Source organism: Aethalodelphis obliquidens, unplaced genomic scaffold (genome assembly GCF_003676395.1).
Source record: "Aethalodelphis obliquidens isolate GAN/ISIS:26980383/991018 unplaced genomic scaffold, ASM367639v1 scaffold7, whole genome shotgun sequence".
Taxonomy (NCBI): Eukaryota; Metazoa; Chordata; class Mammalia; order Artiodactyla; family Delphinidae; genus Aethalodelphis; species Aethalodelphis obliquidens.
The window spans coordinates 36,260,189-36,278,693 of record NW_020837951.1 but is presented as its reverse complement, the minus strand read 5'-3'; the positions used below and the strand labels follow the sequence as shown (position 1 = coordinate 36,278,693).

The 18,505-nt window shown below is 38.1% G+C and overlaps 1 protein-coding gene across 5 annotated transcripts in view; it reads left to right on the top strand.

Moving 5' to 3' along the window:
* Positions 1-18,505, top strand: part of RECK (reversion inducing cysteine rich protein with kazal motifs) — a 73,480-nt gene that overhangs the window by 37,642 nt on the left and 17,333 nt on the right. For all 5 annotated transcript variants that reach the window (XM_027105524.1, XM_027105525.1, XM_027105523.1 and 2 more), the window contains 5 exons: positions 5,418-5,685; positions 8,541-8,720; positions 12,952-13,164; positions 14,826-14,962; positions 18,297-18,437. In XM_027105524.1, coding sequence (XP_026961325.1) covers positions 5,418-5,685; positions 8,541-8,720; positions 12,952-13,164; positions 14,826-14,962; positions 18,297-18,437 — 939 coding nt within the window. The remainder of the gene's footprint in view (positions 1-5,417; positions 5,686-8,540; positions 8,721-12,951; positions 13,165-14,825; positions 14,963-18,296; positions 18,438-18,505) is intronic.

The following is an 18,505-nucleotide window of genomic DNA, read 5'->3' as shown; positions in this document are numbered from 1 at the left end:
AAAAAAAAAAAAAACAAAAAAAAAAAACAGACTAAGATACTACAAAAAAAAATTATAGACCAATATCACTGATGAATATAGATGCAAAAATCCTCAACAAAATACTAGCAAACAGAATCCAACAACACATTAAAGGGGTCATACACCATGATCAAGTGGGATTTATCCCAGGGATGCAAGGATTCTTCAATATATGCACATCAATCAATGTGATAACCATATTAACAAACTGAAGAATAAAAACCATATGATCATCTCAATAGATGCAGAAAAAAGCTTTTGACAAAATTCAACACCCGTTGATGATAAAAACTCTCCAGCAAGTGGGCATAGAGGGAACCTACATCAACATAATAAAGGCCATATATGACAAACCCACAGCAAACATCATTCTCAGTGTTGAAAAACTGAAAACATTTCCTCTAACGTCAGGAAGAAGACAAGGATGTCCACTCTCGCCACTATTACTAAGCATAGTTTTGGAAGTCCTAGCCACGGCAATCAGAGAAGAAAAAGAAATAAAAGGAATACCAATTGGAAAAGAAGAAGTAAAGCTGTCACTGTTTGCAGATGACATGATACTATACACAGAGAATCCTAAAGATGCCACCAGAAAACTACTAGAGCTAATCAATGAATTTGGTAAAGTTTCAGGATACAAAATTAATGCACATAACTAATAAGAACCTGATATATATTTTAAAAAACTCAAAAATTCAGAAAAAAGAAAAAATTAATGCACAGAAATCTCTTGCATTCCTGTACACTAATGATGAAAAATCTGAAAGAGAAATTAAGAAAACACTCCCATTTACCATTGCAACAAAAGGAATAAAATACCTAGGAATAAACCTACCTAGGGAGACAAAAGACCTGTATGCAGAAAACTGTGAGACACTGATGAAAGAAATTAAAGATGATACAAACAGATGGAGAAATATACCATGTTCTTGGATTGGAAGAATCAATATTGTGAACGTGACTATACTACCCAAAGCAATCTACAGATTCAGTGCAATCCCTATCAAATTACCAATGGCATTTTTTACAGAACTAGAACAAAAAATCTTAAAATTTGTATGGAGACACAAAAGACCCCAAATAGCCAAAGCAGTACTGAGGGAAGAAAACGGATCTGGAGGAATCAGGCTCCCTGACTTCAGACTATACTACATAGCTACAGTAATCAAGACAATATGGTACTGGCACAAAAACAGAAATATAGATCAATGGAACAGAATAGAAAGCCCAGAGATAAACCCACGCACCTGTGGTCAACTAATCTATGACAAAGGAGGCAAGGATATACAATGGAGAAAAGACAGTCTCTTCAATAAGTGGTGCTGGGAAAACTGGACAGCTACATGTGAAAGAATGAAATTAGAACACTCCCTAACACCATACACAAAAATAAACTCAAAATGGATTAGAGACCTAAATGTAAGACTGGGCACTCTAAAACTCTTAGAGGAAAACATAGGAAGAACACTCTTTTACATAAATCACAGGAAGATCTTTTTTGATCCACCTCCTAGAGTAATGGAAATAAAAGCAAAAATAAACAAATGGGATCTAATGAAACCTAAAAGCTTTTGCACAAAGGAAACTACAAACAAGATGAAAAAACTCTCAGAATGGGAGAAAATATTTGCAAACAAATCAACGGACAAAGGATTAATCTCCAAAATATATAAACAGCTCATGCAGCTCAATATTTAAAAAAAACTCAATCCAAAAATGGGCTAAAAACCTAAATAGACATTTCTCCAAAGAAGACATAAAGATGGCAAGGAAGCACATGAAAAGCTGCTCAGGGGCTTCCCTGGTGGCGCAGTGGTTGAGAGTCCGCCTGCTGATGCAGGGGACACGGATTCATGCCCCAGTCTGGGAAGATTCCCCATGCCGCGGAGCGGCTGGGCCCGTGAGCCATGGCTGCTGAGCCTGCGCGTCCGGAGCCTGTGCTCCGCAACGGGAGAGGCCACAACAGTGAGAGGCTCACATACCGAAAAAAAAAAGAAAAAAAAGCTGCTCAACATCACTAATTATTAGAGAAATGCAAATCAAAACTATAATGAGGTATCACCTCACACCAGTTAGAATGGGCATCATCAGAAAATCTACAAACAACAAATGCTGGAGAGGGTGTGGAGAAAAGGGAACCCTCTTGCACTGTTGGTGGGAATGTAAGTTGATACAGCCACTATGGAGAACAGTATGGAGGTTCCTTAAAAAACTAAAAATAGAATTACCATATGACCCAGCAATCCCACTACTGGTCATATACCCAGAGAAAACCTTAATTCAAAAAGACACATGCACCCCAATGTTCATTGCAGCACTATATACAATAACAAGCTCATGGAAGCAACCTAAATGCCCATCGACAGACAAATGGATAAAGAAGATGTGGTACATATATACAATGGAATATTACTCAGCCGTAAAAAGGAATGAAATTGGGTCATTTGTAGAGACATGGAGGGATCTAGAGACTGTCATACTGAGTGAAATAAGTCAGAAAGAGAAAAACAAATATTGTATATTAACACATGTATGTGGAACCTAGCAAAATGGTACAGAAGAACTGGTTTGCAGGGCAGAAATAGAGTCACAGATGTAGAGAACAAACGTATGGACACCAAGGGGGGAAAGTGGCGGGGGATGGGGGATAGTGTGATGAATTGGGAGATTGGGATTGACATACATACACTATTATGTATAAAATGGATAACTAGTAAGAACCTGCTGTATAAAGAAATAAAATTCAAAAGTAAATTTTAAAAATAAATAAAAAAAAGAAAACTACAATGAGAGAAGGAAAAGAACTACACCTCACACTAGTCAGAATGGCTGTCATCAAAAAGTCTACAAATAAATGCTGAAGAGGGTGTGGAGAAAAGGGAGCCCACTGACACTGTTGGTGGGAATGTAAATTGGTACAGCCACTATGGAGAACAGTATGGAGGTTCCTTAAAAAACTACAAATAAAGTTACCATATGATCCATCAATCCCACTCTTGGGTATATTTCTGGAAAAGATAAAAACTAATTTAAAAAGATACATGCACCCCAATGTTCATAGCAGCACTGTTTACAATAACCGAAGCATGGGGCTTCCCTGGTGGCACAGTGGTTAAGAATCCGCCTGACAATGCAGGGGACACAGGTTCGAGCCCTTGTCCGGGAAGATCCCACGTGCTGCAGAGCAACTAAGCCCATGTGCCACAACTACTGAGCCTGTGCTCTAGAGCCCACGAGCCACAACTGCTGAAGCCCTCGTGGCACAACTACTGAAGCCCCCACACCTAGAGCCCGTGCTCAACAACAAGAGAAGCCACCACATTGAGAAGTCCGTGTACCGCAACGAAGAGTAGCCCCTGCTCGCCGCAACTAGAGAAAGCCCATGCGCAGCAACGAAGACCAAATGCAGCCAAAAATAATTAAATAAGATTTATTTAAAAAAAAAATAGCCAAGGAATGGAAACAACCCAAGTGTTCATCAACAGATGAATGGATAAAGAAGATGTGACATACACACACACACACACACACAATGGAATATATTACTCAGCCATAAAAAAGAATGAAATAATACCATTTGCTGTAACATGGATGGAGTGGAGATTATCATACTAAGTGAAGTAAGTCAGACAAAGACAAATACTAAATGATATCACTTATATGTGGAATCTGAAAAATAATACAAATGAACTTTTTACAAAACAGATAGACTCACAGACATAGAAAACAAACTTATGGTTACCAAGGGGGAAGGGGGGTGGGGTGAGGGATAAATTAGAAGTATGGATTAAGATGTACACTACCACATACAAAATAGGTAAACAACAAAGATTTACTGTATAGCACAGGGAGCTATATTGAATATCTTGTGACAACATATGGAAAAGAATAAAAAAACCCAACATATATATGTATAACCGAATTACTTTGCTGTGCATGTGAAACTAACACAATATTGTAAATCAACTATACTTCAATACAAAAAAAAAAAAGATGTATGTTTATAGAAGTCCAAGATGTAATAAGCAAAAAAAAAGCAAGTGTCAGAACTAAATGTGTATAGTAAGGTACATTTTTAGTTATATACCTATTCCACATTATATGGATGTGTAATGTTTGAATTTTACCAATGAAATTTATTACTTTTATAATAAAAACATCAATATAAATGAGATCCTGATACTTTTAAAAAATTAGGGCCTCCTAATGAACTTGCATGTTATGGGGTCTTCAAAATCTCAGCTTTGGAAAGCCTATAATCCACTTTGTTCATTTAGAGATGATCAGACTTCAAGAACTGACTAATTAAGCAAAACTGGCAAGAGACTTGTAAGACTCAGAAGCCAGATGCCAATGTTTTGATTTACATTGGGATATTGAACGACTTGTTTTTGTAAACTCAGAAGCAGTGCTATGTGCCTTGTTTGGCCAGAATCTAAAGCAGAACTCTAAGGCTTATGACATTTGTGTGGTTGTGTGATGAAAATGAGAGGGTGAAGCATTTGCCATAATAACCTTCATTCATTTTAAAGGCAGATCTGTCTTCACTGACATTTAGGCTATAGAGAGGTGCTGCTGAAGCAATGTTGACAGATAGCAGCTCAAAAAAAAAAAAAAAAAAAAAAGGCAGAAAAATGTTTTAAGGGTAGAACAACCATCTCAAATGTCTGTGCTAATACATAGGAAATCCGGAAAAGAAAGCTACAGACAGATAACAGATATGCCTGAATAAGCTTCTTAAGAAGTCAAACTCCTAAGAAAACTACTTCAAAGAAGCCCTCTGAATCCTATAGACTTGTTGAAAGTGTTCTCTTGCTTTCTGATTTTTTATAGAAAAGTAAGGGCAGAAGCAAACTGATATCTTGTCAGAGTTTTTAATTGTATTATTTAAATTACTACTTAGATTAATTCATTTGCACAGATTTGTAAAAGCTTTATATCCCAGAATATAATGAAATACAGTATTTGCGGTTATTGCTATTAAAATTAGTCATCTTTCTCGTTATGTCAAGAACATAATCCCTTTTAGGTAGCTGTTTCTAGCATGAAATAATTCCAGTTTGATCTACAATACCCTTTCCAGGAACATAAAATGCCTTGCATGTAAGGACCTCTTAGGTGTAAGAGGACCTTTCATTTATCTAGGAATAGTGCTGGAGATCCCATGATTGGGCACAGTGGTGAATCTGGGAATAAATACCTAGTCTACCTTTAGCTTTTCACTTATTTGCTATATTGCAAAGTAATGGAGAGAGAATTTGGTAGGCTTAGTATACTGGAGAAATTGACATGACTCAAGAGTAGTGACAGGTTCCAGTACACCACTGGGTCCTTCTGTCTGAGCAATGCATGACATAAAACCAGCTAATTAAGCCACTTATATTCTGAAAATGTAGGTTTATATTGCTGTGACAGAGCTGAAGATCATGCTTGCCAAAATGCCTGCAAGAGAATTCTGATGTCTAAGAAAACAGAAATGGAGATTGTTGATGGCCTCATCGAGGGTTGTAAGACCCAGCCTTTGCCTCAGGATCCACTTTGGCAGTGTTTTCTTGAAAGCTCACAATCTGTTCACCCTGGAGTCACTGTACACCCTCCTCCCTCTACAGGCCTTGATGGCGCTAAATTGCACTGTTGTTCTAAAGCAAACACTTCAACGTGTAGGTCAGTACCTCATTTTCCTTTATTAAAAACAGTAGAAAATAGCATTTTAATTAATGAATTTAAGTCTAGCAAATGTGTGTTATGTTCTTGCACTGTGTAGTCTTAAGAGTCTAGAAGATATAAAATCATTCTTTCATCCAGCAGATATTTATTGAGCATGATGTATATATAGAACATTGTTTTTGTACGTTGAGCTAAAAGCAATGTAGCGGTGTGGAGGTTTTGCGGTGTGGAGGTTTAGCATTGGCAGGGCAATAAATATTTAAAGATGATGCAATATGAATTCTACCCTCGAGGTTATCGTCAAGTAAGCTTACAATTTAGGAGATGTTTTGACCAGACATCTAAGGGATATTCTTTTTGTTAAATTGTGAAACTTTGAACTTAATCAACTTTTTGCATGTGTTGGTGAATAACCTGGGCTGGCACTTATATCCAAAGTTAGACAGCAGTGTATTGGCATTCATTTGGATGATACACTTAGGGATAAAAAATTGGCAATACTGTTTGTGTAGGTTGGAGGAAACACAATCTAGAGATAAGAATAAATGGAGATAAGGTAAAGGTTTAACATAGGCAAAACAGAAGTTTGCTTTATTAGAGATATTTTGGGTGAAAAGGTACCACATATTACTAGAATATCCTGAAATGAATATGACATACGAGGAGTGAAACGATCTTTCCTCTGGTTTCTAAACTGGATGGACTTTAGCAAAAACTTGTGCCTAGAATAGCTCATCAGACTTTATCAAAGATATGAAAAAATCTGGAAAACATCCAAAGAAAATTAACAGAAGGGCTAAAAGAGAAGTTAAGTTGGCCCTATAATTCAGGAAATTGTATTGCTGATAGGAATTAATAAATGTACATATGGGAGGGATGCTGAGTACTTCTTTGAATGTCTACAAAAGAGTTTATGCCCTGTAGTCACTGGAGATAGGACTGGCTGTGTCATCCCAGAAGAATTTCAGTAAGAAACGTGGCACCTCTTACCTTGATGTAAGGTTTTATGGTTTACTGAATGCTTTCACTTTCATCTTGTTTCATCCTCATGAAACCTTACAAGATGACTGGTATCATCTTATGACTGATGTCAATTTGTATAATTCTTGTATATATATAGAAAACTAACTCTGAGATGTTAAACAATCTGTCCAAGGTCATTCAGAAAGTTAGGACTAAAGAAAGGACTGATTTCCAGATCAAGGTACCTAATGGATTTTTTTTTTTTTTTTTTTTTTATGGCTGCGTTGGGTCTTAGTTGCTGCGTGCAGGCTTTCTCTAGTTGTGGCAAGCTGGGCTTCTTTGTTGCGGTGCGCGGGTTTCTCATTGCTGTGGCTTCTCTTGTTGCGGAGCACAGGCTCTAGGCACAGAGGCTCAGTAGTTGTGGCACGTGGGCTCAGTAGTTGTGGCTCACGGGCTCTAGAGCACAGGCTCAGTAGTTGTGGTGCACAGGCTTAGTTGCACCGCGGCATGTGGGATCTTCCTGGACCAGGGCTCAAACCTGTGTCCCCTGCATTGGCAGGCAGACTCTCAACCACTGCACCTCCAGCGAAGTCCCTACCTAATGGATCTTGATATCAGCTTTCTCATCCCCATCATGTGTAAGCTCAATTGAGAGCAGGGACTTTGTCTCTTTTATTCACCACTGCATTTCCAGTGCCTTCAACAGGGCCTCACACAAAACAGGCACTCAATAAATGCTGGTAGAGTGAATGAGCAAACTTATAAAAGTAAAGATACCCTCCTCATAGGGGTAATTATGAGAGTCAAAATGTGACAGGGGTGGAGAATTTCTACTTGTGATTTTGCATATTCCGGTAGTATTAAAATTTTATATTATGTGTTACTTTTTTTTGACACTTTTATTACATTTATAAATGTTAAAAATTAAACTAATGAATATAATGTGTGAAAGCACTTTGGAAATGATACTGATGTTATTTTAGCTTTATATATGCACTGAAGTTGCTTTATAATCATCGAGTACTGAAATAAAAATGCATACATACTACAATAGTGTATATATATATATATATATATAGTATATATTACTATATACAATAGTTTATAGCAGCTTTGGAATTCATAAAACCTTTACATGTAGGCTATCTTGGTATATCTTAAGGAATGTAAGTGGCTTGGGGATACTTTTTCAGGGAGAATCCAGTGAACCCTAAGTCTATAATGCTTTTTAAAAGGAGTCTGGGGCTTCCCTGGTGGCGCAGTGGTTGAGAGTCCGCCTGCCAGTGCAGGGGACGCGGGTTCGTGCCCCGGTCCGGGAAGATCCCACGTGCCGCGGAGCGGCTGGGCCCCTGAGCCATGTCCGCTGAGCCTGCGTCCGGAGCCTGTGCTCCGAAAGGGGAGAGGCCAAAAGAGTGAGGCCCCCACACCCCAAAAAAAAAAAAAAAAAAAAAAGGAGTCTGAGGATCATGTCACAGTTTTGCCTCCTGTGATTGAAGTATAAATATAGTGGACTATATCTTTGTGGAGGCAACACCATATGCTTTACCTTACTTCAAGTAAAGGTAAAAGAGAGATCAGAAATATAAAGGGGAATAATTGTGCCAAGAATAAGGATGTACAATACTATAATTAAACATTAAATTTAGCACTGAACTTTCTAGAAACCATAGCAAAAAGGAAAGAGATGGATAATAAAGCTAACTTTTTCATATAAAAGATGACTTTTTCAGGCTCTAAATTCTAGAAGATAGATCTTAGTCTTTTGGTTTTTGTACTTTTTTTTTCGTTTATGTTCTAAAGTACAGTTCATAGAGTTCACGTTTTATGCAAATCAAATATTTATTCATTTGGCTCATCTGTACGTTTCTTCATTTGTTCTTTTGTTTCAGGGAACTGTGCACTAAACTTTATAGCATGAGCTGGGGCAATACACAGAGTTGGCAAGAGTTTGATCGCTTTTGTGAATATAATCCAGTGGAAGTGTCCATGTTGACCTGTTTAGCAGATGTTCGGGAACCTTGCCAGTTGGGCTGTAGAAATCTTACCTACTGTACTAATTTTAACAACAGGTAGGAGCAAATTACTATATGTGGAATAGAAGTATTTTATCATTAATTGCCTTGTTTTTAAATAAGTGAAAAGATCATTTTACTCTGATTTTGTTCCTGCTAAGTTAAAAGGAAGTAGTATACCTTTATCATTTCATCTTTAAATGCTATATTCTATCTTGTAAATCACCCCTGGGAAAGGAAGCACTGTAACAAAGTCCCTTCTAATCTCATGATACTTCAAACTTCTAGAACTCAAAGAGTCTCCTCTGCCTTCAGTCTACCATTCTTCCCCGCTCCCTTCTGCTGCACCACCAGTGGAAATAATTCACTGCAGAATAAAACACTGTGAGCAATTTGCTCATCCAAATGCCCTCTTACGGACAATTTGTGTTTTTTTTGTTTTTTTGTTTTTGTTTTTGTGGTACGCGGGCCTCTCACTGTTGCGGCCTCTCCTGCTGCGGAGCACAGGCTCAGGACGCGCAGGCTCAGCGGCCATGGCTCATGGGCCCAGCCGCTCCGCGGCATGTGGGATCTTCCCAGACCGGGGCACGAACCCGTGTCCCCTGCAACGGCAGGCAGACTCTTAACCACTGCGCCACCAGGGAAGCCCGGACAATTTGTTTTGAAAGACCTTCAGATTGGTTGAAGTTCCCACTCAGTGAGTCCCCTATTTCATACAAAAACTTTCTTTACAGAAGCAATTTGAATAGGTGTTTCCCTGAGATATCAGTTAAGGTATGAAAAATAAGGGCCAAGAACTGAATTAATGGCTGAAGAAGCAATGAAGAAAACAGAAAAAGGGCATCCAGAAGCATAGAGAATGCCATATCAGAGAAGCCAGAGAGGGAGAGTTTCTAAAGAAAAGGGGACTGGCTGGTTTTATGAGCTGCAGCCCAGAGATCAAGAACACAAAAAGGAAGAGAATCATTCAGTTGAGGCAGAAGGAAGTTCAGAGGATACTCACCTCAAGCTAACACACATCCGATCCTCTTAAAAGTATTCAGATTATTATTTTGAGTAAGAAAATTGAGATATCTTCACAACTAGTGTTAGCCAATAAGGACCTGGCTTAGAGGTTGAGCAAATTTGAAGTCTATGAAATGTTTCAAGTTAAATTTGCACATAGTTCTAGCTTCTGGTAATGGTGGAGCAGTTTGTATCAGACTGCCATTCCTGTCAGTACCAATTATGAGCTCTGCACAAAATATAAAAACATAATTGTTTTGAAGCCATTTGAGAGTGACCAAAAGCAGGAGGAAGTACATCTCATGAAAGATAGAAGCCACACTGAGTGGGGGCCACATTTATCCAGTTTTTTCTTCATGGGCACTCTCAGTCCCCTGGCATGGCATATAGAATTCAAGCAAAAAGCAGCAGTCTTGGGCTGAGGAGTTAAGAGATCACAGTTTGGGGCTGCCAGAGTGGCTGGATATGAAATTGGAAAATCCCAGAAAGGAGGGAACCACAAAAGGAGATGCCCCAACAATCTGCATACAAGCTCCCCTTAAATCCTTGAATTTAACAAAGTCACAGGGTACAACTTTAACATACAAAAGCCAATTGTATTTCTGAATATTAGCAACAAACAATTAGAAAATGAAATTTATAAAAAAAAATTTACACAATTGCATCAAAAATATGAAATACTTAGAGATTAACAAAAGATGTGCAAGAACTCTACACTAGGAGCCAGAAAACTTTGAAGAGAGAAGTTAAATGGAGAGAAGTACCATGTTCATGGATTAGAAGACTCAATATTGTTAAGATGTTAATTCTCCTGAAACCAATCTCTAGATTCCGTGCAATCTCAATCAAAATCCCAACCAGCTTTTTAAAATAGAAAGTGCCAGACTAATTCTAAAATTCATATGAAAAGACAAATAACCTAGAAGAGCTAAAACAATTTTTTTAAGGAATAAATTTGGAGAACTTACAGTACATGATTTCAAGACTTATTATAAAGCAATAGAAATTAAGTCAATGTAGCAATTCCCTGGTGGTCCAGTGGTTAGGACTCTGTGCTTTCACTGCCGAGGGCCCAGGTTCAGTCCCTGGTCAAGGAACCTAAGATCCCACAAGACGTGTGGTGCAGCCAAAAAAGAATAATAATAAATTATATAATAATAAATAAATAAATTTTTTTTAATTTTAAAAAGAAATTAAATCAATGTAATATTGGCATAAGTTTAGACATATAGATCAATGACAAAATAGGCAAGAATAGACCCACACATATAAATTGATTTTCAACAAAGGCAGCAAGGCAATTCAGTGCAAAAAGCAACATCTTACCAACAAATGATGCTGGAACAACTGAATATCTGTATGAAAAAAATAAAACCTTAACCTCCATCTCACACCATCCACAAAAATTAATTCAAGATGGGTCGTAGAACTAAACATAAAAGCTAAAAATAAAAGCTTCTAGAAAAAAAAAATAGGAGACTATGTTGATAGCCTTGATATAGCCAGAGATTTTGTAGGCAGGACACAAAATACACTAATTATAAAAGAAAAAAATTAATGAACTAGAGTTCAACAGTAAACATTTTTGTTCACCAAAAGACACCATTTAAAATTTGAAAAGATAAGCCACAGTCTGAGAAAAAATATTCAATATATTACACATGTACACACACACAATCACACACACGTGCATTTGACAGAGGTCCTGTATACAGAATATATAAATAACTCCCACAGCCTCATAATAAAAAGTCAAACAACCCAATTAAAAAATGGGCAAAAAATTTTCAAGGACACTTCATCAAAGAAGACATCAAAAGAGCCACTTAGTATATGAAAAAGTGTATTACCATTAGTTATGTAAAATGCAAATAAAAACCCCAATGAGATGCCTCCTCATACCAAATAGTTAAAATTAGAAGACTGACAAGCATGTAAACCAACTAGAAGTTTCATACATTGCTGGTGAGAGTGTAAAATGGTATGACCACTTTGGAAAACAGTTTGGCAGTTTCTTAATAAGTTATGACCCAAAAATGTCATTCATAGCCAGGGGAAAGAGACATGAAAACTAGAAACAACCTTAATGTCTATAAAACAGTGAATGAATAAACCAGCATTTCTCAAAGTGTGGTCTGCGGCCCCCAAAACCCCTTGAGATCAAAACTATTTTTATAATAATACTAAGATGTTATTTGCCTATTTCACTCACATTCTCAAAAGAGTGAAGAGTGAAGTTTTCCAGCTGCTTTAAGACATGATACAGCAACAGATTGAATGTAGGAGCAGATATGAAAATGCAGCTGTCTTCTATAAAGCCAGACATTAAATAGATTTTCAAAACTATAAAACAGATCTACCCTTCTCACTAATTTTTGCTTTAACATGTAATGGGTTTATTATCATTTTAAATGAATAAGTACTTTAAAAATCTCTCAGTTTTGATTTACAGTGTGATGGGTAGGGGTGGATATAACCCACATAAACAAAAACTTTTTGAGAACTTAATAATTTCAAGAATGTAAATGAGTCATGAGATCAAAAAGTTTGGGAACCACTGAGATAAACAAATTGTGGTACATTTATTAATGGAATACTACTGAACAATAAAAAGAACAATTTATATGTATAACAACATAAGTAAATCTCAAGAAGATTATTTAGCTAAAGACACTAGACCCAAAAGAATACATATAGTATGATTCCATTTATATGAAGTTCTACAACGGGCAGAATTAATCGACGGTGATCTAAGCACAGATGGTGGTGGCCTCTGGGGTGCAGTCAGCAGGGAGGGCATTGACTGGACAGGGACACAAAGGAACTTTCTGACATGATGGAAATGCTTCTTTATTGATTTGGATATGCCTGTGTAAAGGTACATGTTTGTTAAATCACATCAAACTAACCATAAAATCTGTAAATTTTATTTTTATAAATAATACCTCAATTTTTAAAACTTGGACTTTAATATTTATTTTGTGAAATGAAAGAAATGGTATAGTTGGAGATGATAGTCCTGTCCACAGTGTTTTAAAGTTTTTAACTGCCTCACAAAAATCCATATTATAAAGAAAAATTGCAATCAGAGTCTTAATGCTAGTGTCTATGTCTACATTGAATTTTCATATATTCAAAGCTGACAATCTTTGATAGGTTGTATGTACTTTCCTTAAAAAAAAAATCAGATTTTCCTGATGCATTGGCATGTCAAGATTTTACACATTGTTTCTCTGTAGAAAGTAATTGCCTCTTGATTCCTTCTGGACTTTTTTCTCTTCAGACCAACAGAACTTTTCAGGAGTTGCAATGCTCAGTCAGATCAAGGAGCCATGAATGACATGAAGCTGTGGGAGAAAGGAAGCATAAAGATGCCATTTATCAACATACCTGTTCTTGACATTAAAAAGTGCCAGCCAGAAATGTGGAAAGCAATAGCTTGTTCACTGCAGATTAAACCTTGTCATAGTAAATCCCGGGGAAGTATTATTTGCAAGTAAGTTTCTTTCATCATAATGACTCTCTGGTTTTGGTTCAGACCTTTCATGATCTCTACTCACAGCCTATCTTTAGTTTTCTTTCCCACCACTTCCTTTTGCCCATCACCCCCACATGTTAAATGCTTTTCCTCCTCTGCTGAAAATACTCTTCCATCTCCACTCGCCCACTGCCTGTCCTTCTTAGCCTCTCTCAAATACCAGTCATTCCTATGGAATCTTCCCAGATTTCTCCAGCTGATAGTAATTTATCCTTACTACAAATTTCTGTAGACCTTTATTTGTACTTCTCTTATGGAACTTAGTTCAAGAAACATTGCATATCTTCAATGCACAATTCTATTTGTATATTTTAATTTGTGTACTTGTTTTATATTCTGTTAGACCTTGCTCTCCTTGAGGAGTTCATTCTTCTTTGTACCTCTCTTTTCTTATCTCCTCTCTCCACTTTTTCTCCTCTTCAGGGATTAGCATAATCCTAATATGCAATAGGTATTCCAAAAATGTTTGATGAGTGAAAGACTTAGTAAATATAGTCATTAGGGCCTGTTCCTAAAACATTTTGTGAATGGTTTGCTTAAGATCTAGGATAAAGTACAAGGACCTACTGTATAGCACAAGGAACTATACTCAGTATTTTGTAATAACCTATAAGGGAGAAGTATCTGAAAAAGAATGTATATATATATAAAGAAAAAGAATATATATATATATAACTGAATCACTTTGCTATACCTGAAACTAACACAACATTATAAATAAAACTATACTCCAATAAAAAATAAAATTTTAAAAAAGTAAATAGGAAGACAAAAAAAAAAAGGATCTAAGATAAAGATGAAAGCTGCTATGGTGGGTGAAACCAAAAGCATTAACTACATAGTAATCTGTGTCAGCTGCTCTTCGAGCATCTTTTTTTCCAAAACCAAGGTAATATCCAGCCCTTAAGGTGTTGGTATGTGGCTCAGTGCTGCTGGGCACTTGATGACTGACTGCAGATTATTTCAACCTTGAATAGGGTCCGGATCTGTTCTCTGACATGACTTGAGGGTGGCCTGAGTAGGGGAGAGATGAGGGGTAACTACTGGGTGACAAGCAAGAGGCAACAAGTGGGAAATTTATAGACTCTTAGCACAGAAATTTTATAGATGTCAAATCCCTATTGAAGACAGAAAATTTTAAAGTAGTGGATTTTCCAGTTGTTATAGGCCAAACACCTTAATGTTGATAACAAAGCAGATTTTTAAAAAGAGAATGACAGGAAGGGAGTGATAGAAGAAGAAAGGAAGAAGCAAGCATGCATAAGGTCCTGAGACAATGTATGATTTTGCAAAGAGCAAATCAGATTAGCCTAGGTTCATTTCCTTTCAAAGACAGTGAAAAGCCACACTGATGGTAGTAACAGTAAGTATGAGTGTAACATTTGAGCAAGGCCTTTGATCTCAGGTCGGAGAAAGTTAGGCATGCTTTGATATGGTAATACATTACTTACTCCTCAACTTAATAAGGTCTGCTATCACTCCTATTCTCTTTTGTCATAGTTACACCTATAAAGTGTGAAACATTGTTGAGTTATGAAAACTGAAACAGAATTGATATTGGCTAGACAACGTGAGGCAGTTCCTCAAACCCTAAATTTGTGTGTGTTTTCCTTTTCAAGATCAGATTGTGTGGAGATTCTGAAGAAATGTGGGGACCAGAACAAATTCCCTGAAGACCACACAGCTGAAAGTATTTGTGAGCTTCTGTCACCTACAGATGACCTGGAGAACTGTATACCTTTGGATACATATCTCAGTAAGTACTTTGGTTTTTTTAATTTCAAAGGCTTCTCCCTTCTGTCTCTGCCCTTGTTGTTTGCTTTGGATGAGTATCATTCTGTTAAGAACATGTGGTTTAATGATACTACCTCAACTGCAGACTCTTATTTGCTTGGCCTCTTTGGCTCAGGAAAGAATTGTCATCTTTCTCTCTTTTCTTTTTTTAATTTTTATTGGAGTCTAGGTGATTTACAACGTTGTGTTAGTTTCAGGTGTACAGCAAAATGAATCAGTTATACATATACATATATATACTCTTTTTTAGATTCTTTTCCCGTATAGGACATTACAGAGTATTGAGTAGAGTTCCCTGTGCTATACAATAGATCCTTATTAGTTATCTGTTTTATATATAGTAGTGTGTATATGTCAATCCCCCCCATCTTAAAATATGTACAGAGAAGCAATTATTATATCAGTCTGAGGAGGTAGTGAACTGTTATCAATCAGGAATTCTAAGTGGTGAATCAGGGGCCAGCATACTCAGATAACCAGCCTTTTATCATTGCCGTCTCCTTGCCATGATTTGACCAAGAAGTGGAATTTCCCCTAGGGATTCTTCAGCTTTCTGTCGTCGGAATATCAGTGGACCTGAGCCAGGTGTTGGCTTGGACTTATCCACCAAATAGGGGGTAAGGAATCATGGTCTGGGTTAGTTCATGAAAAATGGAATTTTTCTGTGCCAAATACTCCTGCCAAGAGCTAGAAGAATAAGTTGGTATCTTCTTGAGGGATTCTGGAGCTAAGCTTCCTGGCAGGAGGTGACTATGTGTGGTGGAAACCAGGGATTAACAAGTAGAACTCATACACACCATGTAGTTAGGGTAAGGGAAGTGTTTAGGCTGCCACCAGGGGGCATTAGTGCCGTGGGCTAGCTGGAAAGGCAGTGAGTTCAGCTCCTGCTAGCTTTGTTTTCCTGTGTTAGAGAGGATTAAGTTCAACTGCAAATGACAGAACAGATAGAAGCAAAAGAAAGCCCAGAAGTAAATAGTCCAGGGCTGTTATAGTGGCTCCATCATCAGGAACCTAGCCTCCTTTTTCTTTCTCCACCATCCTTAGTGCTTGGCTTCCATCATCAAGGTTACTTCATGTATTTATCGTCACAACATGACTACTGTAATTCTAGCCACCATATCCTAGTGTAAGGGAAAACCACGCCTAATTGTAAGGGAAACTGGGAGAGATGTTTTTATCTGTGGGCCCATTGCCATCCTGCTATATATAGCAGAAAATGTCTGCTATATTTTCTCAAGACAAACAAACTGTGTCCCTTAGCCTTAGTGACCAGTATAGAAAAAAAGATAGCATTAGACTAGAATCATAGGCAGATCACTTCTTTGAGTCTCAGCTTCCCTATTTATAAAATGATTGGGCTGGATGAGATAAACTCCAAGAGCCCTCTACCTCTGTTAGCCTTAGAGGGTGAGTCTGGCCTAAAATCAAGTAGGCAAAATGAATGTATTCACAATCCTGGATGCTATTAGAGCAGTCAAATATATGTGTAGAAGGAAACTTTTTCAGTGGGAGGAAACTTAAAGAAATGCTTTTGTTTAAATTTCAATACTCTTTTTAAATATCACACATATAGTTGGCCCTGCATATCCACAGGTTCCGCATTTGCAGATTGAAAATATTCGGAAAAGAAAAATTCCAGAAGGTTCCAAAAGGCAAAACTTGAATTTGCTGTATACCTGGCAACTATTTACATAGCATTTACATTTTATTTACAACTATTTACATAGTATTAGGTATTATAAATAATCTAGAGATAGACTTCCCTGGTGGTACAGTGGTTAAGAATCCGCCTGCCAATGCAAGGATCACAGTTTCGAGCCCTGGTCCAGGAAGATCCCACATGCCATGGAGCAACTAAGCCTGTGCGCCACAACTACTGAGCCTGCACTCTAGAGCCCGCGAGCCACAACTACTGAAGCCCATGTGCCTAGAGCCCGTGCTCCACAGCAAGAGAAGCCACCCCGGGCTTCCCTGGTGGCGCAGTGGTTGAGAGTCCGCCTGCCGATGCAAGGGACACGGGTTCGTGCCCCGGTCCGGGAAGATCCCACATGCCGCGGAGCAGCTAGGCCCGTGAGCCACGGCCGCTGAGCCTGCGCATCCGGAGCCTGTGCTCTGCAACGGGAGAGTCCACAACAGTGAGAGGCCCGCGTATCGCAAAAAAAAAAAAAAAAAAGAGAAGCCACCGCAATGAGAAGCCCGCGCACCACAACGAAGAGTAGCCCCGCTCGCCGCAACTAGAGAAAGCCCGCGCACAGCAATGAAGACCCAACACAGCCAAAAATAAATAAATAAATTAATTTAATTAAAATAAATAAATAATCTAGAGATGATTTAAACTATACAGGAGAGAGTACTTAGGTTATATGCAAATACTATGTATGCCTTTTTTTTTTTTTTAATGGTTTTATATATTTATTTATTTATTTATTTATTTTGCGGTACGCGGGCCTCTCACTGTTGTGGCCTCTCCCGTTGCGGAGCACAGGCTCCGGATGCGCAGGCTCAGCGGCCATGGCTCACGGGCCCAGCTGCTCCACGGCATATGGGATCCTCCCGGACCGGGGCACGAACCCACGTCCCCGGCATCGGCAGGCGGACTCTCAACCACTGCACCACCAGGGAAGCCCCTGTATGCCATTTTATATAAAGGACTTGAGCATCCTCAGTTTTTGGTATCCATGGAGGTCCTGGAACCAATCCCCCACAGATGCTGAGGGATGACTGTATATTAAATGAGATCCTTCCTTGGTCATTGTTTAACAAGAAATATAATCATGGTATAGGGTCCATCTTACCATAATAAATTACCATCATTTATGGTGAAATGTGCTAAATTATCCCTCTTAGACATAAGCTATTTGACTACCTTATTGAAAATATACCTGTTACTTTCCATCCCCTTACACTGCTTATTATTTATTGTTATCTGACTTTTTATTTACATAGATACACACACACACACACACACACACACAGTGTCTATTTATTGTCTATTTCCTGATCAGAATGTAAACTCTATGTTAGAGATTTGTCTATTTTGTTCACTACTGTATCTCCAGTACCTAGAACCTTGCCAGGTGTATTGTAGGCGCCCAATAACATTTATTTATAACAAATGAATGAATGTATGTTTATGCTAAATGCACAAATGATCAAGGAATCCGAGTATTTTAATAGCTTACTAGAATCAGTCCTCATGAGCTGTCCATTTGTTCCAGATGTCATTAACTCAGACAGTTTACAGACCTCTGTTACTCTTTTGGGTTGGTTAAACTGATCTGTTTTTGTTTTTTCAGGACCAAGTACTTTGGGTAACATTGTAGAAGAAGTGACTCATCCCTGTAACCCAAATCCTTGCCCTGCTAATGAGCTCTGTGAGGTAAACCGGAAAGGGTGTCCGTCTGGTGATCCCTGCCTTCCATACTCTTGTGTTCAAGGTAAGAGGTAGATGGGTGGGGTGTGGGGTGGGTATGAGTACGTGCCTCTGCTGTTTCTTCACAGGAGT